This window comes from Hyperolius riggenbachi, chromosome 8, assembly GCF_040937935.1.
Source record: "Hyperolius riggenbachi isolate aHypRig1 chromosome 8, aHypRig1.pri, whole genome shotgun sequence".
NCBI lineage: Eukaryota > Metazoa > Chordata > Amphibia > Anura > Hyperoliidae > Hyperolius > Hyperolius riggenbachi.
The window spans coordinates 241,416,813-241,432,638 of record NC_090653.1 but is presented as its reverse complement, the minus strand read 5'-3'; the positions used below and the strand labels follow the sequence as shown (position 1 = coordinate 241,432,638).

Below are 15,826 nucleotides of genomic sequence, written 5' to 3'. Positions count from 1 at the left end.
GTATGTTCTTCAAACCTCCCAACCTTTTGGGACGGAAGAAAGGAGGAAAACCGTCAAATACATGAAGGCTTCCCTCACCACTACTTCTACAGTTTAAGTTGGTCTAAGATAAACTTTTATTCATTGCATAATTGTGTTACTTTCGTATAGTTTATAGGGCATTCCTCAAGCCAAATACTTTTTTTGCTTTGTTTTAATACTCTAATTCCCTATAAACTAACAAGTCTCGTCCACAGCTTTTTAGAGTGCCTTGGCACTGTAGCAAGGGCTTATGGGAGCTCAGTCTGGGCAGGAGGAGGAGGAGGTTACTAGCCACAGATTTCAGAGGCAGAGGGGAGGAGGGAGGAGGAGAGGGGACTGAATTTGTCAAATTACACACAGGCAAGCTGATAGCATCTTCAGCTCTCAGCCTGTGACAAACAGAACATGGCTGCTCTCATTGTATCACAGAAATAAATAAGCATAAACAACTGAAGCTGTTTGCGTCTAGATTTGCTGTGTAAACTATCTAAACTTTAGATAAGATATATAGACAAGTAACTTTTTATAGCTACCGTAGTTTTTCATCTCGGATCCGCTTTAAGGGTCCGTTATGAAAAAATTTAGAAAAATTCAGATTTTCATGCATTGATAAATGTCTTGAAGGTTCATCAGCATAAAAGTGGCCACACATGATATAATTAAAAGGGTCAGTCTTCACGTTTTTTTAAACTATCCTTTGTACGGAAAGCTTGAATGAAGCAGCTAAAAAAGCGCAACAAAAATGGGGGAGCCGGTACCGCTTACTATGTGGTAGCAGGCACAAAGCGATTTATCAGCCTCCCGTTTATGTCAATGGGGGGTTATTATTTGTCCGGGGGATGTTATTAGTTGACCACCAGAGGGAAGGGTTGTTAGCTTTCCGGGGGGTGTTATTAATTCCCCCCAGGGGAGGGTTCTGTGTAAGAGTAGGGAGAGGTAAGGTCATAGTAAAATATTGGCAATTATTACCGATATTTCACTACATCAGTTTACCGATATTCTATTACCGCTATTTGATGCACCTTTAAGCAATTTTTTTTCTGGTTTGCACTGCGTACAAATTAGCATGCAACATTTTTGCACGTTTTTGCATGTACACAAATTTACAAATTTCAAGGGTTTTTTTTCACAGTGGCGGAAAAGTTTTAACAATTTTTCCAAAAATGTAATGGCATAGGATAGAGTGCAAATTTCATAATTTATAGACGCGGTTTCTGATAATTATTTTCATAACTGGTTAAAAATTGAGCACGTGTGGTACATTGCACCATTTTTTTTTTAAAGTTACAATTACTTAAAAAAAATGATTGTAATTCTCCCTGGAAAGAATCTATACTGGATGCGCCTCGGCATGCATCCCCATTCGTTGTGCATTGCTATCAGGTTATGCAACCGCACATTGATATACAATGTGGTTACATTACCCACCAGTTAACTTTTAGCCCCGATAGCTGTGGTTTAAGTTGGACATCAGAGGAATCTGGGTGGAGTGACGAATCAGTGCGCCTGTCAGACTACAGTGTGACCCTCACTGATAAGACATTACAGTTATAAAACACTTTCTTAGCAGAAAAAGGCTTCTGAGAGCAGGAAAGAGATACAATGGGCCAATAGTTTATAGATTTTAGCTCGGGCATAGTTCAATGAATGTGTTATTGAGAAAAAACAATAAAACAGTAAAAATTTAAAAAGTAGATTTAAATATAAAATAAAACTGTGGAATATCTTAAAAAGTAATTTTTAGGAGAAGGAAGATAGGTACAATTGTTTATTTAATTTGTTAATTTTCACCTCGGGTGTCCTTTAATGTCCAGCGCTGCGTAATATGTGGGCACTTTATAAATACAATAAATAAATAAATGTTCTAAAACTTTTTTTCTTTTGTACTTTCTAAAGAAAGACCAGCAGGAAATCAGACCGTACCGAGTGGCCGGGGGAAGGCACGCTACAAGCTCTCTGGGGTCAGTGCTTCCCCAGATTTTTGGCTCCAAGTCGAGTCTTGATAGCAAACAATGGGACTTGGAAATCTTTGTACGGGGAACTTGCACAAGATGAAAATAGCAGTTGAAGTTGTTTTGGTTTATTCCAGGTTTCGGTTTGTAAGGGCCGGAGAGGGACAGGGGAGATCTGGGAGGAAATGCTGCAGATGAAATCCAGCTGCTACAGCTGTGAGTAATTGTGGGCAAGGCAGTTACAGGAATATATAAATGTGTCAGCAGATTTTCAGCCGCTGGTTTAGACCTTGTGAGCTGAACGCAACATATGGGAATGATTTATAAAAATAAATAAATAAAAAGTATGAAATGAGAACAAATGGTCACATGTTGCCATAGCAACCAGCTAGTATTTATGAGGCTGAAAATGAACACAAGACCTGGAAAGCTCTGCTTTTGCTTACGTTCATTCTAAGGATTATGGGACATCAGTGTAGCAATAGAACTCTGTGCAGCAGTTTCATAGCCAGATCAGCGCTACTGAAGATGCTGGCAGAATATAAATCCAAAATAATAATATAACCACAAGCTATAAAGCAAAGATTGGTCCCCCCTCTTGCTAGCACAGCTGACTCCAGAGTGGTACAGGAAGTACTTCAGCATAAAGTATGCCCTAAAGTTTACCATGTATGGAGGGTCCAAGATAACAGTTTATGATAGCCAGAAAATTCTGACCGATTCTTATTAGAGCTTTACTCCCAGTACTTCTCAACCCCCACATTTCAGCAAAGTGTAGTTAGTAACGCAACCCCCCAACTTTGCAGAGTAATGCAGGGAGCAGTGTAATATTACAGCACTGCATTGGGTGTCCTCTTCCTACCAGCAGCCACTTGTTCTATGCTGCATCGCAGCATGTCACATGATCACGGCTCCTGATCACGTGACATGCACCAGGGGCCGGGGAATATCAGCATAGGGCAAACGACTGCCAGGAAGCAGCTCTGGAACAGGCAAGTATTACACTATTATTAGTGTAATTGTTATATTATTCGAATTCTGTACTACTCTGCAGTGAAGAGAGGGAGGACCCAAGATCCACACAGCAGGGACAACTGTTACCCAGTGCCTCCCATTTGTTCCATGAATCTCCTCACTGCTTTCTCCCTCCGCAGCACTGACCTCCTCTCTAGTTATGTGCTGTTCCATTACCCCTGTACCACCAATGACCAATACCTGAAGAAGGGCTGTAATCAGGATCACTGGTGTGAGGGCCTGGTTGTGGTTATCACCTCTTCAACCCATCCTGTTAATATGGCACTGTTCTGCAGCTCTAAGTTGTTGCCATGGGAGTCAATCCATCGAGCGATAATTCAGTGCCCGAATGTTGTACAGGCACAAGTAGCCTCATAACACATTCTGTAAGGGGGCAGAAGTGACAATGGAGCAGTGTGCAATGAAGGAGCTTCCAGTTGGAGGGGTAGAGGGAACAATGCGCTTGGCCGAGACATTCGACTCTCTGGATCTCTCACAGACACATCAGGGTCGCGGTAAACGTGCTAGATTCTCAGAATAGATGGCCCTGACCATCCGCTCTGATCTTGCACCAGTTAGTGTATGTACAGGACTTTATTCGATGTACAGTAGTCATTTATGTGATGTTTCTGCACTGCAGACATCTGTTGCTATACTTCTGGGAAGAGTATGATCATGTAGAGTATGATTATTGGCCTGATCCAATTCACTTTTCTCTTAAGTTTTCTATTAGGTGATCATTTTTACACCTTATCAATAGAATGCCTTTTAAACCACCAGCTTGCAAGAAAATACTCAAAATAATTTTGACAGTGCCTTTTCAACAACTTTTTTGATACTTTTTCAATTGCAAAGTGCTGAAAAGTTATTTTAAACAAAAGATGAAAAATTGCCTTCTAGGAGAAAAAGTGAACTGGATGAGGCCCAATGTGTCAACCGGGACACTTGAGGATTTTTTGGTGCACGTTCCACGGTATTAACCTGATCCCATCTTCATTACTTAGTGAACCACTGGCATGGAACAAACCTTAAGGCTGGTTTCACACTAGCAACCAGCGTGATCGGACCACAACATTAAAAAGGCTTTGTAGATAATAAAGAGCCTTCATTTTATTCCTGGCAGAGATGAAAATCTTAAGTGAGGCTTTCTAGCGCTCACTTCCGCTCAATATGGTAGCCTCTATATGCCTCTCACTTCCGATGCCTATGAACTCTAACAAGCTTGAAAAGTCGACCACATTTTTTCCAGGTCCGTCTTTTACTAGATAATGGAGGCAGGATCAGTGTTGGACTGGGAAGTGGTAAAGCTGAGGAAATCCACTTGCTGGCCAAGCAGCAGTAATCATGTGTTGCTGCTCACTTGCTACAGGTTTCAATTGGGAGTGATAACACAGGGTTACTGCTGCTTGGCCAACAAGAGGATTTCCTTTCCTTTTCCACCTCACAGTCCAACACTGGGAAGGATGTTTTCATGTTTAAAAATTAGTTTCTCAGTAGCAGGTAACCCCTTTCAGGGCCACAATGCAGTGATGCACTTACTGTGGCTACTGTATTCATTACAGTAAATAATGAGACGTAGAGATGGTCAATAAGATGCAGATAATTCCGAGTTGATGCAGGATTATGCACATTTTGTGAGCAAATTCATTCATCCTGAAAATTACCTCGGCTGGGTTTTGATTGGTCCATTTTAAAGCTGCAAACACGGTTTGGAATGATTTGAATCTCACTGACCATGGAGGTTGCCATCTTTATTCCATTTTAAAATAGGCTATGTGCCTGGTTGTCATGGTAATCTTTTTTCTTCACTAGTGTCAGAGTCAAACACCTGGAACCAGCATGCAGGCAGTGGAGACTGATAACCTGATATGCATCCTCCCCACTGTCTGTGATTCAGATGGTATTGGAAACAAAGTATAAACATAAAGGCCCACCTGCTGTATGTGTAGCAGCAGCTTCACCTGGATATTATTATTATTATTTAGTATTTATATAGCGCCGACATATTACGCAGCGCTGTACAGTGTATATATATATATATATATATATATATATATATATATATATATATATCTTGTCACTAACTGTCCCTCAAAGGAGCTCACAATCTAATCCCTACCATATGATATGAATGTATATAATATAGTTTTTATAACAATCACAGTTATAGCATCTCATTACTTTTACTTATTATTTTTACTCTAACCTATAAGTAGCAGCTTCAATAGAGTTTTCGTTCGAGATAAGTGCAGTGCTTTAGACTTCAGTCAGCAGAACTCTTTGTGCAGTAAATTCTTGGAATGCTTAGATCTCGCTCTGCTAGCAAAAAATATAGAAACTGAAAGAAGTCCTCTTTTATTGTCTTAAACTGCCCCCTAGTAGCCATAAATACACATTACAGCAGTGCTAATTACAAGCGAGAAAATGTAACAAATAAAAAAATAAAAAATGAGCTAAAACAAATTGGCCTGGAGCACTTTCAAGCCTCTAAATAAATTGGCTGCTAAAGGATCAAAGAAGAACTCCAGTGAAAATAATATAATAAAAAAGAGCTTCATTTTTACAATAATGTATAAATGTTTTAGTCAGTGTTTGCGCATTGTAAAAGTTTTCCTCTTCCTGATTTACATTCTGACATTAATCACATGGTGACATTTTTACTGCTGGCAGGTGATGTCAGTGGAAGGAGATGCTGCTTGCTTTTTTGGCAGTTGGAAACAGCTGTAAACAGCTGTTATTTCCCACAATGCAACAAGGCTCCCACAGTGTGATGTCATAGTCCTGACATCACACTGTGGGAGGGGTTTCAACACAATATCAGCCATACAGAGCTCCCTGATGATCTGTTTGAGAAAAGGAAAAGATTTCTCATGGGAATGGGATGAAGTTCAATTCTTGGTTACAATTTTAAACAACCTCTGAAGTACGTACCTCATCATCTTTGTACCAGGACAGATTTTCTGCTGTGAGGACAAACCAGTATTCCTTTGAGCCACCTTTCATTATACCAATGTTGTTGATAGTCAGCCACCCCTTCCGGATGACCTGTTCAGAGAAAGGCAATACTGTTATTGCAGGGAAGACAAAGATACAAACCACACACAATCTGGAGACTGGCTCTCCAACTTTCAAAAATATTCTTTGCAGAAGTAGAGCTGCAAAATACAAACAATCACAATCTCCCTATGCTTCACCAAACTCAAAATAAAAAAATCCTATTGGCTAATGTGGGTAACATATATGCTGTATGAAACACTTGCTCCCCAAACTGTTAAAGTGACACAGAAGCAAAAAAAAGGATATAATGAATGGATTGTGTAGATAATTAATAGAACATTAGTAGCAAAGAAAATAGTCTCATATTTTTATTTTCAGTTATATAGTATTTTTAGAACACTGTATCAATTTCTAATATTTGCAGTTTACACACTACACAGAGCAGGCTAAAGACTTTTTGAACTTTCCAGAAAAAACAAAATACAGTGACAGACAGTTGAGATAATAAGCTTCAGAAGACAGAGCTCTCTGCGACTTTGAAAGTTGGATAGCTCAGTGAAGCTCTTTTGAATAGATAGCAACTGGAGTTTCTTAACTCCTCTTGTACTGGAAACAGTATTAGACTCATATCCCTGCTGCTAATGTTTTATTTCTTAGCTGTACTACACATACAAATCCTTATATCATAAGTTTATTTTCACTTCAGATTACCTTTAAAGGAGACCTGAAGTTAAGAAGGATATGGAGGCTGGCATATGTATGTCTTTTTAAACAATAGTAGTTGGCTGGCTGCTCTGCTGATTATCCTGGCATCAGTAGTGTCTAAATCACACACCCGAAACAAGCATGTAGCTAATCTTGTCAGAAACATCTGATCTGCATGCTTGTTAAGTTAGCTTATTAGCAATATGTGTTAAAGAGGATTGTAGGGATATCACGATTTTTGTCATGGTTTAGCAAACACTGCTTATATTTAAAAGGTATCCAAGATGAGAGACACATGGAGGCTGCCATATTTATTTCCTTTTAAGCTATACCAGTTGCCTCGCTGTCCTGCTGATTTTTATGGTCTGTGTCTGAATCACACACCTGAAACAAGCATGTGGATAATCTTGTCAGATTTTTGTCAAAAATCTGATCTGCATGCTTGTTCAGGGTCTCTGGCTAAAAGTATTAGAAGCAGAGGATACGCTGGACAGGCAGGCAATCTGCATTGTTTAAAGCAGATCCGAGATGAAAAACTAACTATAACAAGTAACTTGTCTATATATCTTATCTAAAGTTTAGACAGCTTCACCAGTTTATGATTATTTATTCCTGTGATACAATGAGAGCAGCCATGTTCTGTTTGTCACATTACACACAGTCAAGCTGATCTGCATCTCCAGCCCTCAGCCTGTGAAAACTTCACTCCCCTCTCCTCCTCCCCTCTGCCTCTGAAATCTCTAGCTAGTAACACCTCCTCCTCCTGCCCAGACTAAGCTCCCATAAGCCCTTGCTACTAAGGCTGAGAGTGCCAAGGCACTCTGGAGAAGCTGTTGGTCGAGGCTTGTTTAATTTATAGGGAATTAGAGTATTAAAACAAAAACAAAAAAAGTATTGGGCTTGAGGAATGCCCTATAAACTATATGAAAGGAACACAATTATGCAATGAGTAAAAGTTTATCTCGAATCCACTTTAAAAGGAAATAAATATGTCAGCCTCCATAAGTCACTCACCTCCGATTCATTTTAATAACTGTAGAACTCCAGGCAAACTGGTGTAACATATGCAAGACAAACAATTCTACCTGCCAAGTGAATAGTAATTCTGTGCTAGAGGTCTTGTGATTTACACACCCCTTCTACACTGCATAGGCAGGCCGGAGTCCCATCTATCCCACCTGTGTGGGTTCATGTCACTTGTTTGCTCACATGACACTTAATTGCTATTGTTTTAATGATGATTTGTCCATTCAGCAGGCAGGTAAAGGAGGCAATAAGACAGGAGGCATCATCTTGCAATGCAGTGTGGTTGTATAATCGCAAGATAAAAATAAATAATCCTTGAACAGGTAGGACAGTTTACATTTATCTACATTAGTTTTGCCTGGAGCTGCGTTTGCAAACAAAAAGCTGAATATTTAAAGTGTAGCTGCAATATGCTTTAATCCATGTTCAAACCCCAATACATAAAAATGCAGCTTGAGCATGGAGATTATTTCGCAGATACATGTACACAAAGGCTTTAGGTACCCTCATATTCTATCCTTACAGTGAAAGGAACTCAGCATCACACTTGTAAAGTTTACTAAGAGAAAAGTGGTGTTTTATTATAACTACAGGGTGCAATTATGTTGCTACCGTTGGTGGGTTGCCAAATAAGAAACCCTACTGCCTAGAGTCCTTAAAGAGGAACAATAGTGAAAATACCGGTAATGTAATTAATAAAATTGCTTTTTTTTTTTTTTCACAATATTCATTTAATTATTTAGTCAGTGTGTGCCCACTGTAAAATCTTTCTTATCCCTTTCCTTGTTTCACAAAGCTTGCAATAAACAATATTCAAGCTGGCACCTCCTTCACTTCAAACAAGCTTTATTTCATGAAGAAAACAAGAAGCCTACGTTTTGCAACCCATCGGTCCCTCCTAAGGGCAATTACATTGTGATCACTATAGAGAGCGCTCACTGCACAACCAAAAGGATGCTGAATTCAGTTTCTGTATTGTCATAAGTTGTATGGTCAATTAGATGCAAATAATTCTGAGTTGTATGTGAGTATATGCAGCTTGAAAAAAGGGTCCAATCAAATTCCACCTAGACGGGAATCAATGGGTCTATTTTTAAAGCTGCATAAATCTGCATACAAATTTTGCAACTCAGAATTATTTGCCTCTCACTAACCACCTCGACATGTCATATATGTCTACCAGAACCACTCCAAACAACGGTCTTTGGGTATTCTTTGCCAATTATGCTTTATTTAAAAAGTTTCCTCTCTTGCCATACGAGTTATACCCACTATTGTATAAAATGTAAAAAAATGCAGCTTAATTTCATTATTTAGCATTTATGATTAGGGATGTTCAACGAGATGCAAAATTATGCAGCTTAAAAATGAACCAATCAAATCCTGCTAAGGTAAAATTCGATTGGTCCATTTTCAACTGCATACATTTGCATAATCCTGCATCAACTCTAAAATGATTTGCATCTCATTTACCATCCCTATTTATGATTACAATCTTTAGTTTAAGCCTTAGTTATTTAATCGACTGCTTTAATTAAAATAAAGAAATGTTTGGTGCAACTCTTGATCAAAGATTGTCAATGAGATGCTAATAATCACAGCTTCATGCAACTTTTATGCAAATTAGCTTGGAATTAGACCAGTCAGGTGAACTTCCTGTTGATTTTCATTAGCCCAGTGCCAAGCTGCAAACAATTTACATACATGCAAGCTGGAAATATGAACTTCTCATTGCCCATCTCTGGTCTTCATACAGACATGACAGGTTTGTAAGCCAATGGAAAAGTTTAACACAACCCAGAAGCAAAGGTCATAAAAACAAATGAGATGGAAAATCTCGCAGTCACATGATACCTATAGTAAACACTGCATATGTAAAATCATCAGGCGTTCCAGAGAAGCGAGGTGTAATAAAGGAAAATGGAACTGAGGGAAAATTGAGCTGAACTCCTAAATATCCATACTGATCAGTGAAGCCATCCAACGGACCAACAGGGAGGCTTACAATGTCAAAGGGGAGGGACTTTCTTTTGACACTGAGGAACTTCCTCCTGACACTTTTGGCAACAATAACAATTTATTTACCGTGAATACAATTTCCTGATTATATCTCTGGATCAAATAATTGTTTTGTCCTGCAGTTTTCACCACAGGTGACTTCTTTTTGGTTCAAGATACCGATCACTCTCTGTTTTGCCCAACTGTTACAAGTATGGGAGGTGACCTGAAATCTCCTCAGAAGAGGCACAGACAACAATAAGCACCTTGCAGGAGTTTTAACCCTTACTGATATTATGTAAAACTGGCTAAAGTTAAACTTTAATTCTGGAGGCTGACCAAACTTTACTGCACGTCTGATTCAAGTTCCATTTCATTAAATAAACTAAAGCAGTGCAAAGTGAAATGTATAAAATAAAACAAAAGCTGCAAATTCACAAAAACAAAAAAAATCAGTTAGCAGTATGTATTACCCAGTACTTAGATGTATGGCAGAGAGGAGATAACATGGGCCTCCTCAGGGCCCTAGTTTTACACATCACTCTTTTATGAGGCCACACAAGGAAAAGACAAGCATGAAAGATGATGAGGTCAATATAATGCTGTTTGTGGGGATGGAACAAGCTATGGTTAGCAGACGCATGCACACACTTCAGGCGAAATAGACAAACTCACAGCAAAAGAGCAAGACATCGGCCATCTTGTTCTGTGCAAGGCCTGGCCAGACAATAAAATGGCAGCCAGCCTTCCTGGGCATCACAAACTGCAAACATCATGATACTGCTTTGTCATTAGAGCGGAAAAGCTTGCCAAACCCCGTAATCTCACATCAGTAATTTGAACAGTGCTCATTTCCAGCAAAGCAGATAGAATGGATGGAATTGCAGTGTGTAAGATATTCAACTCCAGACCTTTCATATCTCTCCTCAGTGATCTGTGAAGAAGATTCGTCTAACAGCCCCATTGAATTTAGGCTAAAAGGGTCATTTTCTTTGGAGCTGCTTAGAATGACTATAAGGGCATTAAAGAGAACTAGTCACAAATATAAATTTGTTGTAGGATGAAATACCAGTCTAAAGCTGACTGAAGTTGGATCATCCTTGTCGGTTTCCACTAGCCAAGCACGGCTATAAGGCTTTGGCTGCGGGTTGCAGAAATCTGCAGCATGCCGTCCAGGCCCTAAGGTTTTGTTATTAAATTGTATTGTTTTTAACAGTCTTCAGGTGTCAGTCAGGAAAGATCCCAATGAGACTGTCTATTGTACTGCCTGAGATCAATGCTTTCAAATGAATGAGTCTCTTGTCCATAGTTAAATGTGAAGGTAAATGATAACTTTTATTGGCTGCTACCTGTGCATAACTGTCTGCCTGAACAACTCTGCCACTAGGTCAAGTTACATAAAGGGTACCTGAACCGATATGTGATGTGATGAGATAAACATGTATATGTATGTTCCCATGGTTACATAGAACTATAAAACTACGTTGTGTTCCATTTTTCTTCCTCTCACTGTAAGGGTTAAGAGTTAAGGTATCTCGTATGTAAATTTAAAGTTAGTCAGACTGTAGCAGAACTTTCACTGAAAACCAATTCCAACCAGAACACTCACTTCTGGGTATAGGAAATAAATAAAAAGGGTCAATAGTACAAGATAGAAGCTGTGGAATATTAAAACCAAGCCGGTGATTTCGGCCCCCACTCGGCACCCGCGCTGCGCAGGATTTGGGTGTCGTGATAAGCCATAATGTTAATCACTGCTATAGCGGCGCTCACAGAGTCATTTGGGAGCTGGCAATATGCGGATCACGAATTACAATAAAATCACCGTAATTCAGGTGCTGGCAATAGCCAGACCCCAAATTATTTACATAAAGGAAAAAGTTAGGTAATCAGTAGGGGAATATATTTTTTATATTCCCCCGAGATTACCTAGAGGTTTTTCCTGCACCAAAATGAAACACGGCCATTTCATATATACTCTAATAAAAGACCATGTCATTGAGCTGAGACAATAAAAACATTAAACTTGCATTTTTGCAGTACACTCCAGACAACGTGGACTTGATTGACAGCCGAGCTTGCGCAGGCTTGAGAGCGCGGAGCTACGGCGAGGGACATAGCGGCCCCAGGTAAGTAGATCTTTTTTTTTAAGTAGCCTGGTCATTTCCTTCAAACTTAAAGATAAGACTGTGGTAATTTAGGAATAGGACTATAGATACAATTGTTTATCTCACTGAACTCAATCCTGCAGTGGCGACACTGCAGTGGACAACTACTGTACAGATGTATTCCATGGATACAGCTGAGAGCCTCATCTGTTTGATTGGAGAAGGGTGGAGGGATGGCGGTGCGGCAGTCACTGGAGCGGCTTTCGTCGGGTGGGGTGAAGAGCAGAACAATGGGCATGAGTGTAGGTCGGCCATCTCTGTTGTTGAAGAAGTGGGCAAGGACCCACAAAACGCGTTGCCAAATGCTTAATTAAATTTGTGAGTCTTATATATGAATTTGTCGTCATTTGAGGTAATCCACCTCGACCTTTTTTTTAGCGGTTTTTAACAGTTTTATCATCATTTTGGCGCCTCTTTCCCCCTTGTTTATAGAAGGTTTCTCTGTGTGCTGCTTAGAGTTTTCAGTCTCTGAATAGTACCTGGAAAACACGAGTTGTCTTCTGGCTACTTAACTTTTTTTTCTGCCTCTATTTAAGACCCGGCTAGGGCTATGCAGGGGCATTGGGAAATTCAAGCATGCCCCTTTGAACTTTATAAATGGCATACCATTTATAATGGAATACAAGTTGGGAGGATCCCCAACACTCGTTAGGTTTCCCTGTGTTCACTTCCAGCTCCTATAGATGGGAGTGGTGGCTTATATAGATGCCCCATCTATATAAGCCACCACTCCCATCTATAGGAGCTGGAAGTGAGCACAGGGAAACCTAGCGAGTGTTGGGGATCCTCCCAACTTGTACAGTATTCCATTATACAAGTTGGGAGGATCCCCAACCTAACTCATATTTTTTCTTGGTTTTCATGGAGCTGAATATATTCCGCACCATGAAATTGTCTTAAGCTGCAGTCACTAAGCATACTAACAGCACCAGCAGCAGCACATATTAAGTGGTGCTTTATTATAATGCACCAACTCCTATATGAGGTAAACATTATGTTCATGGTGGGACAGTGAACTATGGCTTTAAACATACAAAAAGAGTATCACATTCAGACCAACCACAGGCATGAGTTTACCAAAGCCGTGTTTTTCCATGTATGATCTCTGTCACTAGCTCATGTCAAATAACTTTAAGTTCACATGACCATATAGTCTTTCCAGAAAGCGTCTCTCACTTCCTGTTTCCTCGGCCTAGTCAAACTGTGAGAAGGAAGGCCTTTTTCTTCAAAGTTATCCCACTTTTACTTTTATTCTAGTGCGTATCTAGAGGGGTGCAGATGTGGCTTGTGCCATGGGCGCCATGCCTGCTCCTGTGCTGCTTCCCATGCCTGCCCCTGTGCTACCCCAACATGCCTGCCCCCATGCGTCCTAGTCACTCAGACCTCAGATTAATTCTGGTATCTGTGGAACATAGCTACTTAACTTGCAGTGCAGTGGCTGGATAGTGTAATGGTTAAGGGCTCTGCCTCTGACACAGGAGACCTGGGTTCAAATCTTGGCTCTGCCTGTTCAGTAAGCCAGCACCTATTTCAGTAAGAAGTTTCTTGGGCAGGTCTCCTTAACACTGCTACTGCCTACTGAGTGCGCTCTAGTGGCTGCCTCGCAAGCGCTTTGAGTCCGACAGGAGAAAGGCGCTATACAAATACTGCCATTATTAACTTATGTATGTAGGGCGCACTCAGCTTAGTGTTAGAAAAGAGGACAGAGAGGGAATACGAAGAGATATTTCCCCCCAAAAAATATTTCAGCAATATCCCGAGCCAAAAACACAGGCACCCATAACAAATGTACATGAAAAACAATGCTGTTTTTAGAGGGGAAGGGGGCTCTGACCAGGGGTGGGGGGCGCATTTCAGTGTTTGCCGTATTCTCTATATTACCCAGGTACACCCCTGCTTGTGCGACAGGTAAAAACAAGGATTTTTACTTCCAACTTCAGGCTGTCAGAGGTGGGGGTGGGGGGGCCATGTGTGAAAAAAAGATCTCGACTCCAGACTGCCTTGTAATTAAATGTTGCAAAGGTCTTTGTGAGTTTAAATTTGTAAGTTAACTTATCCTTTAAGGGCGATGAGCGATACAATCTCCATTATTTGAGAATAATGCAGCTCAGTGATAATTCCCTGATGTTCGGCACATTGATAGCGATGCTGTAATCCTTTTCTCTGACAAATTTTGAATAAATCCTGCTTAACTGTTTCACTAGGACTGCCTCCTATACCAGGCCACTGGTAATCCGTCAGGATACTGAGGCAGCTTGACGAGGTCTGGAATGTAACTCTCACACACAATGTTCATAGCATGAAAGGAACAGTAGGAAGGGAAATGAGGACACACAAGGGGGGACTGAGCACGGCAAGAGGGTGCATCTGGGAGCCCTTAAAATTCCTTATTTGTCTATCAGTCTGTGCATATAAGCTATTTATGAGGTAGCGTCATGCCTTCCGATGCTCTGTGAGGTAAACTGAGGATAACTATAGAATAATTCCACTATGGTTATCCAGACAAATAAACGTCACTAAAGTAATTTACTGCGGAATACTTCAAGCATAACTGTACTGATGCTCATAAGCATAGTTACCTGTATGTCACCCCAAAAATGATTTGTTCCTCTTATCTAGTATGTCAGTATACATAAATCTGAACACTGCGGCCTAGTGACAAGGCAAGGGTCACGCTTGCCAAGAATCGCATGCGTTTTTTGCAATGCGAGCATTATACATAACGCTTCCTTGTGGGCAGTCGCAGGGAAGGGAAGGTAATGTGCGAAAAAATACCAACACTGCTGCTTTTTTTTTCGCACATTGCATCTGATTCCCCATTGCCGACAGTGAGCTGCTCTCGTCTGACACTGCAAATTTGTCCAATTTTCTTCTGACTCATTTGTGACCCCTGCCTGAGTCTGTGCTGTATGCCCAAAGGAGTTATGAGGTAGACAGAAGGCGGAGCTTCTGATGGCAGGTGTGTGGTAATGGCAATTGATGAATGCCACTGCGATATGCAATTTGATACTTGCAATAAGGCAGGCTCTAGTGTCCTTTCTAGTTTCTTTGGATAGACAGAAGATGATCTCCGATGAAGGACTGATGTCCGACACAGGTTAGATAGGCAGAGCTGGGCCTCGCTGTGTGGACAACATCGTTACCAGGGTAAGTGTGCATTGGATAGCTGCAGCTATGGAGATGTGGGTATCTAGAAGTTAGGCTGTTTGCACAATTAATGCATTATGCCTTTTTCTCTTGTTGCAGCTCTTGGTTATTCAGTTGCTTGTATTGTATATTATGAGGGATTGTTCCTCTGACCCTGTGGTATTGTATATCATACTAGCTACAGTGGATTGCAAAAGTATTCGGCCCCCTTGAAGTTTTCCACATTTTGTCATATTACTGCCACAAACATAAATCAATTTTATTGGAATTCCACATGAAAGACCAACACAAAGTGGTGTACACATGAGAAGTGAAATGAAAATCATACATGATTCCAAACATTTTTTACAAATAAATAACTGCAAAGTGGTGTGTGCATAATTATTCGGCCCCCTTTGATCTGAGTGCAGTCAGTTGCCTATAGACATTGCCTGATGAGTGCTAATGACTAAATAGAGTGCGCCTGTGTGTAATCTAATGTCAGTACAAATACAGCTGCTCTTTGAGGGCCTCAGAGGTTGTCTAAGAGAATATTGGGAGCAACAACACCGCGAAGTCCAAAGAACACACCAGACAGGTCAGGGATCAAGTTATTGAGAAATTCAAAGCAGGCTTAGGCTACAAAAAGATTTCCAAAGCCTTGAACATCCCACGGAGCACTGTTCAAGCGATCATTCAGAAATGGAAGGAGTATGGCACAACTGTACACCTACCAAGACAAGACCATCCACCTAAACTCACAGGCTGAACAAGGAGAGCGCTGATCGGAAATGCAGTCAAGAGGCCCATGGTGACTGT

The 15,826-nt window shown here is 40.5% G+C and overlaps 1 protein-coding gene across 14 annotated transcripts in view; it reads right to left on the bottom strand.

The window, feature by feature from the left end:
• DNM1 (dynamin 1) overlaps positions 1 to 15,826 on the bottom strand; it is a 231,507-nt gene that overhangs the window by 64,135 nt on the left and 151,546 nt on the right. For all 14 annotated transcript variants that reach the window (XM_068248443.1, XM_068248447.1, XM_068248442.1 and 11 more), the window contains one exon: positions 5,919 to 6,032. In XM_068248443.1, the coding sequence (XP_068104544.1) occupies positions 5,919 to 6,032 (114 nt within the window). The remainder of the gene's footprint in view (positions 1 to 5,918; positions 6,033 to 15,826) is intronic.